This window comes from Lupinus angustifolius, chromosome LG09, assembly GCF_001865875.1.
Source record: "Lupinus angustifolius cultivar Tanjil chromosome LG09, LupAngTanjil_v1.0, whole genome shotgun sequence".
Lineage (NCBI taxonomy): Eukaryota > Viridiplantae > Streptophyta > Magnoliopsida > Fabales > Fabaceae > Lupinus > Lupinus angustifolius.
In genome coordinates this window covers 15,812,120-15,830,978 of record NC_032017.1, presented here as the reverse complement: position 1 = coordinate 15,830,978, position 18,859 = coordinate 15,812,120, and the positions used below count along the sequence as shown (strand labels likewise).

General features: G+C 32.4%; 1 protein-coding gene across 1 annotated transcript; it reads right to left on the bottom strand.

The window, feature by feature from the left end:
- Positions 13,839–16,733, bottom strand: LOC109356053. The gene is made up of 3 exons (XM_019599381.1): positions 16,583–16,733; positions 14,345–14,550; positions 13,839–14,220 (listed from the first exon to the last, which is right to left on the bottom strand). Exons 1-3 carry the CDS (start codon positions 16,682–16,684, stop codon positions 13,953–13,955), a joined length of 576 nt encoding a protein of 191 aa, XP_019454926.1. The 5' UTR covers positions 16,685–16,733; the 3' UTR covers positions 13,839–13,952.

Here is an 18,859-nt window from a genome sequence, read left to right as displayed (position 1 = left end):
GTAAATATTGAAAACTTAAGCATCAAGCAATAGGAATGCGGGTTGACACACATGAGAGTGTCTATCAACACATTACATAATTACTTAATTTTTGCTTTATGTAGTTGAAAAACATTTCATGACAACCTTACACATTACGTTCTAAACCTCATAAAATTTATTTCACTGACTTCGCCCTAATCATAAACTTCACCTACAAAAATAATTGCGAGTCACTCAATTATTTGAATGTTCAATTTAAAAAAATTAATAATTACACAAATCGAATAAACTGCAAATTATAAATTTTGTACAAAATACTATATTTGACATTTATAACATACAAAATACACATTGCGAACAATAGGAAAGCGGGTTGGCAGGCACGATAGTGCCTGTCAACACGCTAGTATATATAATGGTAATAGTTAATACTTAAAATTATATATACTTTACTATGTTAGTGTGTGAAAGTGTATATGTATAGTGTTACATATATATTTTAAGATATAGATGATCATATTCGATTTAATATTTTTTATAATGATTTGCATATATTCTTTTATGCTTTTCACTCTGGATATATTTTGTATTTGATTAAGATTGCATCCATTTTTATGTATCGATATATATCTAATATACCTTTTTGATTTGGAATTGTATTATTGAATTAGATTTTTTAATCATAAAAAATATCAAATTTGAAGGTTTTAATTCCAAGATCATAATTATTTATAATGGACCCATATTATTTTCCTTTTGTCTGAAAATTATTTTAGAATTAATTGATGCACTAAGTTGGCAAAGTAACATCTATTATGGAAATTGATTAAGATTACATAGATGAGTATGAGATTATTTATGCGAATTGTGTTCGACCCAAAGGAAGACACAATTTGACCAAACAATAACATACATGTGATGATAAATAAGTAGCAATTATAAAGTTTTTCATGTGAATAATAGTCGGTCCAAATAAAGACTATTGTTTAACAGAACTAATTGTTAATTTCTAGCAATTACGTTGAGAGTACCACTTACAAATTAATTTCTCTGTCCAAAGACTAGAGCTTGATGTTGTGCTAGGTATCTTGTGATGAGTCTATTATGTGAACATTTCTTGTTTTATATATATTATTTTACTTGTTTGTTTAAATCATTGCAACACTTATGGTTTGTTGCATTGGTTGGTGGCTGATTGCATTATTAAGTAGTTGTTATTGTTGAAACATTGTTTTTGTTTGGACAATTTGCCATGCCATGTTTAAACATGTATAAAATGATAATATGTTTTTAATGAAAAATTAAAAAAGGACAATTACTGGAATTCAAAATGCAATCCTTGTGATGAGAATGATGCAATGCTACTAATGGGCTATAATAGATATATATATTATGTATGGAAATAAATAATATATGTTCTGGATTAAGGTTATGTTGAATCAAACTCAACTAAATGGTTTTTCTTTTGGAAAATAAAATTGTTTGACATTTTAAGTGAATCTATTAAATATGAAGTCGCCAAAGTGACATCTTTTCTGCGAATTGTTCATAATAAAGGTCAAATGCTAGTGCGCATATGTATCCATGCGGGTATTAATCGGCCCAAATGAATATTATTATTTTGCTTGATTATATACACAGTGTGATGATAAACATGTGATTTTTATAAAGTTGCATATGTGAATGATAAATTAGTCCAAAGAAGGATTTATTATTTGACATGCATTATGATTAATGTTTGGCCATTATAAGCAAGAGTATCATTAGTGATTGATATGAAATATCAAGACAATTGTATGTTTGAATTTTATGCGAATAGTGATCGCCCCAAAGGAAGATTACTATTTGGCCAAAATTACAAACATACTTGTAGCAATAAATATGTGATAATCATATGGTTTTTCATGTGAATAGTAAGTCAGTCCAAAGAACGACTTATTATTTGACAGGACTGATTATCAATATTTGATTACTACATTTAGTGTACCACTTTCAAGTTAATATTTTTGTCCAAAAACTGAATATTAATGTTGTGCTAGGTAACTTGTGATGTGTCTCATTATCATTTGAATTTAAGTATTAAAGTTGAATGTGAGTCTAATTGCAAGAATGACTGTAATTTGTTTTGTTCTTTTACTAGTATTGCAAATATTTCTGCTCAAATTAAGAACATCTCATTATTGAATGGGAAAAACTTTAAGGTCTGGAAGGAAGCCGTAGAAATTATTCTCGGTTGTATGGATTTAGATCTGACACTTCAGGTGGAGAAATTCATTTCTACTCTGGAAATCCTCGATGATGTTAAAATTGAGAAATTGGAACATTCTAACCGAATGTGTATAATAATAATGAAACACTTTATTCTAGAAGAGTTTTGGGGCTCTATTTCCGAGGCTCATAGTGCAAGAAAGTTCTTTGAAGAAATAGAACCATACTTTGCCAAAAAATGAAAAGGCGGAGATGAGTAGCCTTTTGGCTAAACTATCTCCATTAAGTATAAAGACAAAGAGAACATAAGGGAGTACATTATGGAGATATCTAATCTCGTATCAAAATTCAAGTCACTTAAGTTAGAGCTTGGTGATGACTTGCTAATGCACTTGGTTTTGATCTTGATTATTGCATACTTTGGGCTATTCAAAGTGAGCTATAACACTCAGAAATAAAAATGGTCTCTCAATGAGTTTATATCTTACTACGTGTAAGAGAAAGAGAAACAACAGAGATATAAGACTGAAAGTGCTCATTTGACTATGACCTCTCAGAATAAGAAAAGAAAGAACAATAATAATGTTTTGAAAGGGTTATTTGTGTTTTTTCTTAGGAGAATGTGGAATTGTTCTACAATACACTATGTCAAACAAACCTAGCATAAAGAGCATTGTTGAGTGATGAAATTGAACTCTTAAGGATATGGGGAGAATTATGGTTAGTCATTCGTTCTTACCAGAGTCTCTTTGAGGTGAAGCTTTAAAGACCGCGGTTTACATCCTTAATAGGGTGTCAAGTAAAGTAGTTAACAAAATCTCATATGAGATTTGGACTAATAAAAGGCCAAGCTTAAAACACTTGCACATTTGAGATTTTCCAGCTGAGGCGCGGCCTTATAGGCCAAATGAAAGGAAACTGAACTCAAGAACAGTTAGCTGTTATTTTGTTGGCTATATTGAACACTCTCGAGGCTATAAATTTTAGGATCCCACTTTAAGACTTTTTTTTTAGACGGGAAATGCAAGATTTCTTGAGGAAGTTGATTTTGGGAAGGAAGAGAACATAATGAATGTTGTTTTTGAGGAAGAATCTGTCACTAATGATGAACAAGTTATTGTGCCTATTACCATTCAAGGAATAACTTCAGTAATAGAAGATAATGTTCAAAATATTGTTCTTGACAATATTCCAGAACAACACAACAACGAGGTTCTCCCTCAAGTACCTATAGAACAAATCAACAACCTCAAGAAGTAGAAGTGTTATTAAGGAGATCCACTAGAGGGAGGAGAAATGCAATTCCTAATGATTATATTGTATTTCTTCAAGAACATGAGGATGACATCGGTTTAACAGAAGATGATCCATTGAACTTCCGTCAAGCCGTGAAAAGTTCTAACTCTCAAAAGCGGATCGATGCCATAAATGATGAGATGAAGTCTATGCATGATAATGACGTTTGGGATCTTGTCGAATTACCTGAAGGTGCGAAATCTATTGGTTGCAAATAAATATTTAAAACCAAGAGGGATTTGAAGGGTAATATTGACAGATATAAAGCTCGTCTAGTAGCTAAAGGTTTCACTCAGAAAGAAGGCATTGATTATAAAGAAACCTTCTCTCCAGTATCTTCGAAAGATTCTTTTAGAATAATATTGACATTAGTAACTCATTTTGATTTAGAGCTACATCAAATGGATGTTAAGATTGTGTTTCTAAATGGTGACATTAAAGAAATGATCTATATGGTGCAACTAGAAAACTTTGTGTCAATTGGCTCAAAGTCTACGATATGCAAATTAAAGAAATCCATCTATGACCTTAACAAGCTTCTCGTCAATGAAATCACAAGTTTTATCAAGTTATTACCTCGTATGGTTTTGAGGCAAATAAAGTTGATGATTACTTGTACCACAAATTTAGTGGGAGTAAATTTATATTCCCGGTATTATATGTCGATGATATACTGCTTGAGAGCGGTGATATAGAACTATTGCATGAGACCATGAGATTTTTAACGAAGAATTTCGAAATGAAAGATCTTGGTAAAGCTTCTTTTGTATTAGGTATCCAGATACTAAGAAATCGCACTCAAGGTATCCTAAGGTTGTCATAAGAAAGCTATATATATAAAGTCCTATATAGATTTGGCATGAGAGAAAGTAAACCAAGGGATACCCCTATAGCTAAGGGAGACACGTTTAGTCTCGAACAGTGCCCAAAAAATGACCTTGAAAGATACGATATGCAAAAGATTTCTTATGCATATGCAGTATGAAGTCTAATGTATGCTCAAGTTTGCACGCGTCCTGACATAGCATTTGTCGTGAGAGTTTTTTTGGGAAGATATTTGAGCAATCCTATATTGCATCACTAGAAGGCAATCAAACATTTTATGCGTTACTTAAAGAGAACAAAGGAGTACATGCACATTTATTGGATATATGAGAATTTAGAGATCATTGAGTACTTTGATTCCATTTTTTTGGGTGTCTAGACAATAGACACTCCACTTCTGAATATGTATTTATCTTGGCTGAATGTGCTATCTCTTGGAAGTCTGCTAAACAAATGCTCAGAGCTCCTTCAACCATGATTGCAGAGTTCATGGTTTGTTTTGAAACATCAGACCATGACATATGATTGTGGAAATTTTGTCATTGGCTTACGTGTGGTTGATGGTACTAAAAGACCATCGATAATTTATTGTGACACTAAGTCCACAGTTCTTAACTCCAACAATAATAGGAGTTCTACAAAGTCAAATTTTATTGACATCAAGTTTCTGGTTGTTAAAGAAAGTGTTCAAAATAGGCAAATTTCTATAGAACATATATGGACAAATTTTATGCTAGCTGATCCATTGACTAAGGGTTTGGTACTTAAAGTCTTTCATGAGTATATTTCTCGTATGAGTATTGTTCCTTAGGATACCTTAGTTCAATGGAAGTCTATATGTTTTATGATATACGTTGATGTTATATATAGTTTTATACATAATAAAGTTAATGGTTTATTGTTCTATTTTGAACTTGTGTATTGTAACTATTGTGTTGCAATTAAAGACTTTGAATTAATCTCACTAAATAAGAAAGAGGGTATGGTTGGAAATAAACATGTTTGAGATCACATTGCATGAAATTTTCATGTCACTTATCCATATTTGATCTATATCATTAAGTATATTAATATGGTGATCATCGTGGTCGAGTCACATTTGAATATGATGAAGGTCGCAGTGGTTCCATAGTTGATATATGAGATAAATCAGATTGTATTAAGGAGAAATCTAAATATAAATAGCATACGAATGCGCGCCTAAAGAATATATGATATAATTGTTTCAAGAAAAATATGAAGTTCAAGTGGGAGATTGTTAGAAATTCATAATTTCTAATGAAAGTGGACATCATATATTTAATACAATTATATTGGATATTTATTTTGGGTTACAAAACAAGTGATCTAATTAATGACAACATATAAGACTTCTAAAACTGATAACGTATATGGGCTTAATGGGTGGATACCCAAACGGTTGGCCTATAGGGGTAATGAGAACCTTATAAATTAATACATAAGGAATGGTTATGGTTCCCAAGACACTAAATCACAAATAGTTTTCACCTCTCTCATTAGAGAGAAAACGAAGGTCCCAAAATGAATTAAAGATTTGGTTGAAGAATATCATCATACCAAAACTCTCTCAAAAAGTATATCAAATGAATAGGTCGGAGAACATGAATTCGGAAATTCAAGTATGACTTTGTATGTTTGTTTTATATTATGTAAGATAATCATAAGATTTAAGATTCTATAATTGATATTTTACCAATCATCAGAAAATATCTAATCCTACTTTTACATTGAGCAACAATGATATTTTATATCAAAATATATCTCAAACTATGTTCTATGCTAATTATGTTAGAACAAAATAAAAAAAATAAAAAAATTTAATTTTTTAACTAATAAGATATATTTTTTATTAAAAGATAAAATAAAAATAAAAAATGTTCTGGCTCAGAATCCAAAACTCTAAAATAGATCCTTTTTATTTTTTATTGAGAAGAATATAGATGTGAAGGTTTGAACTTGCTAAGGAAGTGAAAGGAAAGATGTGGAGAATCAATTAATAAAGATAAAAAAGTTGCCAAATTCAGCTTAAGGGATCATCACTCAGAACGCTTTGCAGACTGTTCACTATAAAGGCAGATTATTTTTTACCGCTTTTGATCAACCATCAAATCTTGTCCTTGACAGTTAATGAAGCAAAGTACTATTATTTCTGCATTTGGGGAAAAAGGGAGAAAAATAATTGCTTTGATATTATTGTTATAGCCAGGTACAGCTGAGAAGGCATCAATCCCTACTTTCACTTCTCAGAAAAAAGACAGAATTAAATAAAAGGATCCAATCATAGCACATACAAATATTTTTTTATGCAGCAATTAGAAAATAATAACAAATAAATAATTAAATATTGAACTTTCCTCTACAGCGTTTATACACTAGCACATTATCTTGAATTCATGATCACCTGTGGATTTAAAAAAAAAACTACTTCTATATGACTAATATAACCAAAATACCCTCGTTTTCCCCTCAAATTCTATATTAAGAAGACATATTACTAGGTAGAAAATGATGAAAAAACGAAGGTATTTTGGACAAGCTTCAACCATAATATATAAACTAAAAAGAGAGACATTGAAAAATAGAAATTGTAGTATGCAGAATTCTACTTGTTAATTGTGGAGAGGATCTGGGCAACTGGGCACTCTTCTTTTGTTTTCATCAAATCCCTTCTGGGTTTTGTTGCTAACACCAAAAGTCTTTCCACTGAAGTACTTATGCAAAAGATACTTCTTATCCACATTGCTTAATTTCACTTTGGCCACTGGGAACACGCGAATGGCACCAATCTGAGACATTTGCAACACCGTAACCACTACAAGAACCACCGTAGATAGGTAGAGGAGTCTTCTGCCGCCGTCACACATGGCTGGAGAAACACCAACATAAAATTTGAGTTTCTTTGTTTGTTGATCCCCAACGCACACGTTCAAGATAGTAGAAGGAAAAATGGCTCCACCACTTGAGGGCTTTAAAAATGGGACAAGAATAAAATGGGAAAGTTGGAGTTTGATTTTGTAGGTTGTGTTGTGTCTTTGTCTGTGTTTTGGATTTTACATGTAAGAGTAAGAGTGTGAGTTTGAGAGAGCAAAATTAACGAAAGAGGGTCAATTGACTGCTTAGTAGAAGAGATGGAGGAGCCTGGTTATGGTCATGGCCCCCCACACTGGTCCACGTGAAAACAAGACCCGCACTGCACGCTAGTAGTACCAATCTTATTATTTCATCATTTAATAAGACATAGGTGTTTTACATTATATGCAAAATTTTATTTAGAGGGATGGTTATACATTTAAAAGATATTAGTTCCTTAACCATGAGAGATACTAGTACCAAAAAATCTTATTATTCCAAGAAAAAATTCAGCAAAAATGTATGAATTTTATACATCATTAGTATATCACCTATCATTCATGTTTAATCATCGTCCCTTTTTTTGAAAAAGTAAGAAATACAATTGAATTATTTATGATATACTCACTATAAATAAATCTTGAGTTTAAAATCTATATATTTTTAGTGTAAAGTTTTTTACACTGTCACTCTATCATTCACCGTTAATTTGTATTACTTTTGTTTAAGAAGTTAATATTATTTAACATATAAATGATAGATAATTTGCTCCCAATTTAAAATCACTTACACTATTAATATATAAATATTAAATCCATAAATCTTTACAATATACGGACATCATACTCTTATTTCAATACATATTATGTACAGCATTATTATATAGAAAAATTATTTCTCTGGCTTTAATATCTACATTACCTATTATATTTTAATATTTAATTTAGTAATGTGTCACTTCATCAACACTAATCCATTTTGACATGTAGAAATCATGAGAATGAATTTTGTTTTTATAAAAAACATTGCTGCGTCGTATTAGTCGTTTTAGAATTAAAACTAGAGTTCCTACCGACATATATCAATTTCAGAAATTATTAGTTGGTTCTCATTCCATTCTCTTTCTTATCACATGAATCGATCACAATCGCATTTAATTTTTTCAGTATTAATCATGGTGTCTTTATATATATAGTTGGAACGCGCAACTAAAGAGCTACAACCACCACTGAAGATTCCTACTTCATGGAAATGGAAAAAGTGAAAAGGCTATACAACCTCAACCAAAACCTTATGATGGTAGATATATAGATTTTATCCCATAAAATTTTCCACATATTTCATCTTAATTTAGGATATATAAACTACCACTTGAATATCAAATGATCCTCCTCCGAGAATGAGTACCATCAACTTATCCGTCATTATCCTAGATCTATGAGTCGAACCATCACCTTTAATATCAATATCAAGACATGCAATGAGACTACTGGCATATTGAAAACTTCTAGATTGCTAGTTCAAGCAATAGATAGGGTGGTAAATGATGATTCTAAGTAAAAATGAGGGTCGACTTTCTACAGTACGCGACATAGATCCATGATTAATAAAAATCCTGAAATGTTTTATTTCACAATAACATGTATGATATATTTTAATTTATTGTGTTATCAATTATTACTATTTTATACATAAATTGATTCAATACTATAAGCAAATCATTCTTGTAAATTATCATATTGTTGAAGCATAACTAGAATAAGGGTTCTTAACCTAAGGCAAGTAGAATATGAGATCCTTTATGAGTCACTGAGAACCTGGTTCCAAAAAATATTTGACTTAATATCCTAAAACAAAAATGTATCTTACGATCGCACAATGTATATAAATCATTTTTTTGTTCAAAGTTTATGGTAAAATAATATAAGTTTAACTTCTATTGATCTACAATAGGTTTTTTTTATCCTCACAATTTGTTTTAGACCTTCAATTTTATTCATATTTTATATATAAATTTCACATAATTAACTTTTTTATAAATTAGGACTCAAATTTTTGGCATTTTGGACCCACAAAGTAAGTGGTAGTTACATTTGGGTATTCAAGTGTGAGTGAAAGTCCTTCTTTATGTGATGAGCAAATGAGTTTAAAAATGATAAGAATCATAAAATTATTATCTTAAGGTTTTGATTTAAAGATGTAGTTTCTAATTTTGGTGAATTTTTACTCTTCCTATGACTCTAGAACAATAAGACTCTTCCAAAATTTTAGCTCACATGTAGAAAATGAGAAAACATTTTTCTAATGCGAAAAATGATAACAATTAATATGAGTTGATATTAAAAAATAAATGAACATGAGTTTTATAAATAATCTCATGTATCCACTAACTTAAAAATAAAATGTTAATAAATGTAAATTTTACATCCTCACAATACAAATGTTAATGTCTTTATGTGATTATAATCTGTAAACGCTTATTAATATTTATTAAACGCTTATTAATATTTATTAAACACTTGCTTCTGCACTCTTCTTTTAAAATAATAAAAAAAACTAAATTATTATTTTGATATTAGAAAATACACATCCCTTTACTCATCTTTAATAAAAAAATATTTATCCTATTTATTTCCTTTTTAATTATTTTAATTACGTTTCAATGTTCTTGCTTTTCTTTGTTTATAATTTTTAAAACTTATTTCTTGATTATAAATATGCATTTTCACCCTTATTAACTCCCTTTAATTGTTTCAAATTAATTGTTTAGTACATTTATTCTTCCTATCAAACACACATTCCCTACATGCAAATTCGTGATTTATTTACTATTTTATTACATTTTTAAAATAAAAAGTACGCATTCCCCGCCCTCTAACCGCAAAAAAAAATCAGTTTGAAGTTTATTTGTGCAAAACAATTCCCATATTGTAAACTCAATTTGATTTTGCGAACGCGACTTGGATACATCATTGCCGTTCTACAGCACTTCATTTCACCAAATTGGGTCCATGAAGTTTTGCTTATAGTAAATGTAACTTTTTATTAACAGGAAGTTGATTTAATAATCTCTATAAACAATTGTCAGTATATGTACTTACCTATTTATACTATACTAACGCTGACTTGTGTAGTTGTGATTAAAATCTGCAGGTCGGTGACCGTTGGGGAGGAAGAACGGAAAATATGCACTAGTAGTAGAATAAACTAAACCACGTGCTAACGTTGACAAGTGTAGCATTGGAACATGAAATTTTATACATGTGTAGATATTTTAATTTGAGTTTTTATTCAACGGACATTTCGTGTCTGCTGACCCGCATTTTTATTTTATGACATTAAGTATTAAATTTGTATTTTTTATTGGTTGATAATTTAAATGTTTTCTATTTTTGATTTGTTTGTTATCAACTTTTATAGCAATTGAAAAATATATATAATCAACATCTTATAAATCAAGCCCAAAATCTCATTTAGATACACAAAACCAGTTTGGGATATTAATTTTAATGAAGATGAATTTAAATGAATACAATGTTAAATGGGATGATTTCCAACTTTGATGAACTTACCATATTAATTATTAAGTGTCAGATTTTTATTTGTCATTTCACTTGAATAATATGTAATATTAAGTTGTTTGAACTTCTACATTATTATTTTTAATTTTAATGTAATTATTATATGTATTTTAAAATGTGATAATGACATAAAATTGTGAGAATAAAACATCTCGTTATATTAGGAGATAAGTAAGTCATTACATGTCTCATATTTAATTATTTTCTAACAAAAGTATTTCTAAAAATTAAAAAATAGTATATATATTATAATTATATGGTGTCACTTGATGTTCATGTGTTATTACTCATTTGACTAAAACATTTTAAAGCAAAATATAGTCCAACATATAAATGCAGTGGTTTGGCAGTCCCTTTCATTCACACTCCTCCAATATTCCATGATTAATATGAAGAGTGATGTAATAGTAATGACATTTGTTCATTTTCTTACCATTAATGAAGGATGCTACTAAGCAAAGCTTGCATGCAAATGTTTGATTCCCCTTAAGCAAGATTTCCGGTTCGAGTCTTATGTATGGAAATAATACTCGTTAGAAGAATTAGCCCTACATACCTATGAATATTTCCGGTTCGAACATGATTTCCTTCAGTACGATGATACATGTGGGAAACAAAAAAAAAGCTTGCAAAAAGTTATATAGTCTCTCAAATAACCAAAAAAAGAAGTTATAATCTCCTTAATTTTATTTTGTTCTGGCTGTTCTTATGCACATAGTTCAAATATATTACACCTTATATGAGGTTTATCTAAAATTGTTAGTACAACGGAAGCGATCGTTGCACAGCGTTGGTCATAAGTAATTAAATAATGTGCATAGAATAAATAGAATAGAATAGAATAAACAAAAGAATTTGTTAACGGGGTTTGGCCAATTGTGGCTACGTCCCGGGAGCATTGAGCGGCTATCAAGATATTACTCTAGCACACTCATGGGTCCACATGCTCATGGGGTGTTTCTATTTGGTGTGCAAATTATAACAAGGGACCTGAGTCCAATATATAACTTTGGTTACTCTACTCTATTCTAATACCAGACAATGTAGGACTAATACAATAATATATTTCAAGCATTCCAAACAATCTCCACCTTCATTGAAATAGAAGAATATATCGTTTCTTAGAAAATCTAACAAGAATCTTTACCTTAGCGAATATATGATTCCACCTAGTTCAATGTCTAATTCTCTTTAATTGCTCCCCCTACAGCATAGACCTTCTGAGTATCTTTGACGATGTTATCAAGAGCCTAGCTCTCCAAACTTGTAATGCAGCTTCCTGTACCGCCATCAAATGGAACACACCACCTAACCACCTATTTCTAGGAAGTCTTTCGATATGTTGGAACCTCTATACAAAAGTTCACCAACAATCGTCTTCTTCAATACTCAGTCAAATTGAACCTTAGAGCTTCCTTGGAAAGCCTCAACCGCTACCACATTGTCTACTCCGACAATCCTAGTTCAAAAGAACTATCATACTCCACCATAAAGAGTATACCCACAGCACACACCTTGTGTCAATGCTAACTAATATATTTGTGTCATATCCTTGCATCCAAGCCAATGCCCATGTCACACCTCAGCATTTCTACCAATGCTCGTGTTACAACTTGCATAAAAGCAATGCTCATGTCACACCCTATATCAAAGTCAGTCATCGCCCTTGTGCTTTTATGGATCTGCTAACAATTAATATCTTTCACTATGACGTCTCACACACGTCTATCTCTATCTCCATCTTGATCCTAACCCAATACATGAACTTATGGGATTCTGGATCAACACATACATCGCCCATACTATAATTTTGTCATGTTTCCTTCTCCTTCGACTCATCTACTCTATCTTTGTCATTACCTTTGACGCACCTTGTCTAGCCATCACGCATTCACCTTCTTTAGCCATTATCTGACTCTGGGTTAAGAGTCATATACCAATTGGCTCTGATACCAATTGTTGGGTACAGCGGAAGCGATCGTTGCGCAGCGTGGGCCACAAGCAATCAAATAATGTGCATAGAATAAATAGAAGAGAAGAAATAAGAGAATTTGTTAACGGGGTTCGGCCAATTGTGTCTACGTCCCCGGGAGCCGCTGAGCGACTACTAAGATATTATTAGAGAATAAGGATTACAAATCCTAGCACACCCATGAGTCCGCCCACTTGCCCATGAGGTGTTTCTATCTATTTGGTGTTTATATTTGGTGCACATTATAACAAGTGACCTGAGTCCAATATATAGCATTGGTTACTCTGCTCTATTTCAATACCTAGACAATGTGAGACAAATACAATAACATATTTAAAGCATTCCCAACAAAAACCTATTTATATTGAGTCTAATATATGTATATTGACATTTATACACAGTCATTATATGTTTATATTATTCACCCTTTATTTGGATGATGCAGTGACAATATAAAAACTGTTACACTGTTAATGTATACATTTTTCTCTCATTTATATTTGTTCAAAGAAGACACTCAAATGTAAAAATTGCCTCCTCCTTTAAGTAAAGTGGATATCCTTATTCATCAGTCATTATAGGACGTGATTACCATAGATATTCTAGTGGAATAATCCAAGAATCGGGCAAATAAGGAACGAAAAGGTGTGTAAAATGTCTAGTAAGAAAGAATGGATCATAATGTTCTACGTGCATTTGGTGAGTGAAAATTATATATAGTGTAAGAGATGATTTGTACCTCACCTAACCAAGGCTTAGAAACTACTAGACAGTGGGATCCCAAATCGTGCCTCCGTCTCCGTTTCTGGGAGTGTTCACTGATCAGGTTCTTTGTGCCGTAATCAGCCCTAGACCTGATTTACTCTCCAAGTTTGGGTCCAACCTCAGGCGATCGGCCCGAAGTTGGCTCGAGTGAAGCGGATTTGGTTTGATTCCAAGAATTGGGTTCCAGCCCAATGGTAGGAACATTATTTTACACACTTTCAATATTTTCCATAAATTTAGCACAAGAGAAGAGACCTGTTTATCTAAACTTTCATATTTATAGCTATATCTTGCTTTTGACATAAGCATTCATGAGAACATCATAAATAGCAGCTATGTGCTAACTAAGCAAAATCAAACAGAAAACCATTGTATTACAAAAGAGTGACAATCATAGAGACATCCAACTGAAATGAAGGCTAAAAAATTTGTACCATTTCATCAATGATCCATCATGGATATCCAGTCATGTAAACTGTGGAGTTTACCCAGTGGTTTCCCTTCTCAGATGTAGTAGTGGTTGCCTTTGTGTAGTACATGTAGTAGTAAACATTAAGAACCATGTTTGCAACTACGAAAATTGCTCCAGCGATGAAGACACCTTTCCTCAAGGTTTCACACAAGAAGTTCTGAGCATAGATCATTCCCTGGTATTTGGTGTGATAGCCATTCTTTAATGCACCTGCTGCCAAGCATGTTTCTGCAACCAGAAAACATACCCTGGGAAGTAACAGAGTAGTAGACATTTTAAGAACATGTCATTAATACTACAATAAGTCAATAATGAACTTGTTATATTTACACAGTAAACAAAAGTTATCACATAAGAATTCAGAATTCTCACCAAGAAGAAATAAAATATAAAATGGACCATGCTCGATTTTCTCCAGGAGTTAAAGGTCTTCCGAAGCACATACAGTTAGTCACTGCCATAAGCAGTGATTCACTTGCTAGAAGAAACAGGAAAGCACCCACTCCACAACCACTTGAAACATCTGAATTGTAGACACAGTATGTTTCATTTTTTCTTTCATCTTCAAACATGGTTCCCTTGCAAACAAGAGAAAATAAAATGAAGGGGGAGCATGTCAATGCAAATTAACAAGAATAATACAACAAACTTTGGCTCATATGCGCAGATCTTCAACTTTCAAAATGTGCAACGATGTCCACAAACTCCTAAAAAGGTGCTAAGTGGTTCAAAATCATTACTAATGTTAATTTTGCATGAAAAGTGGTACATGCCTTGTCATGATTTTGGACCAAATTGGAAATATTTCAGGAGTTCAGATACCTTATCACATATTCTTAAAAGTTAAAGATTCAAAGTGCAGGCACGGCAAAGTTGAAGGGTGTGATTGAAACCTACCCTTATCAAAAATTAACATTGTCTATCCAAAAATTAATGTTTGCCACAGTTTTGAACCACTTAGAACAATTTTAGAAGTTTAATGACCTTGTCACACATTGGACCAAAGTAAATGAGATAACATTGAAAGGTATAATCTGGACATTTTCCTACTTTAAACAACACTGACTGCAAAATACTAACAGAAGGGTTAAAGGCATTTGCTGTCAAAATAAGTCTAGACTTCCCAATTCCAATTATGCAAGTGTGACATAAAGTGCTATGAATAATTCTAGTTTTACTCACTGCCAAATACCACAACCTTAAAGTAAGATAATCAAGCTAGTCATCATCCTGGTTTGTATTATTTCTTTTACTTGGGGTTAGTGTCTGAAGATCTTTAATTGGAATTCTGATCGATACTAGAAATGTTATTCACTAGAGTTCTGCTTTTCATGCTTATTTGGGACCTATACCAGTTTGCATCAGATCACATTATAGGTAGCAACCAGTTTCCATACAGAATGGTGCAACCAAAATACTTAAAGGAATGCTATATGTGAACACTTCAACCAATTCAGCATTCAACAAAGTAAGATATAATAGCCACAGGTAATAACCCCATCTCCCAGCATGCTCAGTTATGAGTTATGACAACCAAAACAAAAACATCAGCTATAGTAAAGTTTCCTATAATCATATTATGTTGTTATATAACATGCAACTATAAGTTGGCTTAAGACTTGTATTGTAGCATGATGAACTAAGCAAGATTTTTGCTCATGTTCTTATTTCTCTATGAAGGCAATAATACCCAAATCCTCAGTTGGCAACACCTCTAGTTTAGCTACACATAAATCAGCTTGTGCAAAGCATTTATTGATGAATTCAACCAGCAAAGTGTGATGAATAAATTATGTTATTTATCTACTACCTTCAAGCCAGTGTGAGATTTCAGACAAAACGTACTCTGGTATGTTGCACTGTCAGTCCAGTTATCCAAAGAGACACTATAGTCTATATTGACTGAAGCACAAAACTTAGTTGAGTTTTTTCTACTTCCTAGCAAGTCAATCTAAATGTGAAGTATTAGAGCATTTCTCCTCTTTTGTTTGAATGTAGAAAAAAAATTCTCTTCTTTTGTTTGAAGGTCATATAAATGAAGAGGAAATTTCACCGTCACGTGCTTGGTATCATGTTAAGATCGATAGGAATTTAAGAAGAAAAATCGTGAAATCAAGAATGCTAATGCTACATAATGTGATTAATTCTCTAACAACTTAAAGCAACTCTGACTTCTATTTCTAATTCCTCCAAAATCATTCCTGCCACTTTTGCACCTCACAAACAATTGCACTATGGGCCTCAGGAAACAATTGTAGCTGCAATATTGTGGCTTTTTGCAGGCTCAACCATTTCAAGCAACTTAATATTTACATATGACATAATCTTCCCGCTTTTTGCAACAATCACCGATCATAATTATCAACAAATTTCAATAAAAGACATAATTATAGACTACTATACCATTTCAAGCACAATGTTCAAAAACTTCACAGACCCAGTATTTTGTTTCTCCACAACATGTCAAATATCTAGCACGTGTATCACATGGACGGAAAACCCAAAACTTATAAAAACAACAATGCGAACAAAGCAACATTTTTTACATTTAAAACTTCCAAAACATGTGAAGTTAAAGAGTGAGAAGAAGAATACGAGGGTGGGGCTTACGACGGTTGATCTTCTCTCAGCAGCAATGGCGAACACAAAAGCGACCATGCTCAAAGCCACCACCAAAAGATGCACAAGAGTTGAACCTCTTCCCTCTGCCATCTCAAACCTTCATTCAGTGATGGATGAGTGTGACAGTGACGAGGTGGTGTATGGTATTGTGGATAAAATGTGAAAAAGTGATTTTTTTCGTGTACAGTTTAAGAAGAAAAGCCTAAAAGAACAAGCTTTAGACCCTCGCGCAGTAGATTAGCGTGTGATACACGCTCTGTTCAAAGGTGACTTTAAGATTGACTGTCTGGAGCGAGACTGAGACATGAATGGCGGTGCTTGTCACACGCTCGGTGGTCAGCTGCGACGTACGAGGCTAAAAGGACTTTCGATTAGTACGAGGAAAAAGTTTTTGGAAGAAAAAATAAATGATTTTTTTTAATTCCATGATAGAAACGAAAAATAAAAACATTGGAATGGTTGTAAAAATGTGTATAAATATAGCCCAAAGAATGATGATATACTATTATAATTTGTTTAGGTGTATATGATCATTATATTCTAATATTAGAGATTACATAGGTTAAGTCGCCACTAAGGCAACCCAATCTATCTCTTTTGCCTACTCCCAAAAGATATACCACCACTAAACAAGACTAACAAATATTAAGATAATGTATATAAAATGAAAACTTCACAAACTCCAATGGGCCTTGACCAAAAGGTCGGACAACCCAGAAAGGTGTCATGCCAACCAAGAAGAAATGACAAGGCAACATAGGATCCACTCCTGAAACTCCTCTGTTGCGCCTCTTACACATGACTGTCACCTCAACTATACAGCCTAAGACCCCTACCGCAAGTCGCAAGCTACTACACACTATTGTACTTTGGTCAGATGACAAGATGGACTTACAATACGGCTATACATACCATCCACATAGTATAGACCTGCTAAAGCTGTCAGACACAGGAAAAACAACCTTGTCTAGACTACACCTGACAAGTTTATTGGTTAGTCAGGCCCATAACATATATGAAGGAATATTTCTCTCACATTTCCACTATAAAGAGAGGATTTTCCTTTAAGGAATTTTACTTACATTTACTTATTCTCACTTGCATACTTGTTCTATTCTCCCTTATAGGGCTGGAAACGAGTCGAACCAGAGTTCAACTCGGTTCAGTTCGATAAGAATTTACTTAGTTCGAAACTCGAATCGAGTTCGATATCAGTTATTTTTTAGCTCGAGTTCGGCTCGATTAAAGTTCGCGAACTATTCGAATTGGTTCATTTAGACAACTCAAATAATTAATTCATTTTAAAAAATACTATAAAAGGTTATATATATAAATATTACATTGTTTTTATATATAATAACACTAAACATAAAAATCAGTTTATATATATAGTAAGTCAGCTCATGAACCTAACGAGTTGAACTCTATCCAACTTAAGTTTGGCTCATTTATTTAACTAGCTCAATTTCGAGCTCAAAATCGGCTCATTTGGTTTATAAACTAAGTTTCTCGAGCTAAATAAAGAGTCGAGTTTCGAACGAATACCGACCTGGTTCGGTTCATTGTCAGCTCTACTCCCTTATATTATTCTCTTATTTTGTCTACCTCTTTCACATATTAACTTCATATCTTAGGCGATACTAGAAGACTCTACTGTAAGTATCAGAGTGCAACTAAGAGGGGGGTGAATTAGTTGTCTTAAAATAATGGCCGCTTTTTCTGCAAAATCAAAGTTAAAGTGCAGCGGAACAATATGCAGAAAAATAATAGGAAATAAAATGAAAGAGATAAGGAGAAGAGAGTACACAAGGAGTTTTATACTGGTTCACCTTCTTGTCCACCGAAGGCTACGTCCAGTACTCTTGCCACACAAGAGATTTTCCACTAAGAATTATGAGTTGTAATTACAATATCTCACCCCGAGATCTCTATGTACCTTACACACTCCCTAATTCTTATACCCTTGGAAAACACCTATCCAAGTGAATCTATTTCCCTTTCTTTTCACACCCCGTGAAAGAAAGAATTTTTTACAAGAATGAAGAATATTGAACTATGGCAGATTACCTTTACAAGTATGAAACTTATGTAACTTGCAATCCAAACTCTGAATATATATAGAAGTATATAATGCTCTTTGTAAAAGTCTTTGAAACACTTGAAGCAACTTTGCAAAATTAACTTGAAAGTTTAAGAACAAGTTGCAAAAAGTTCAAAGATAAATTCTGGAAAAAGTGTGAGAGCTTTTGAGAGTTTGTATGAAAG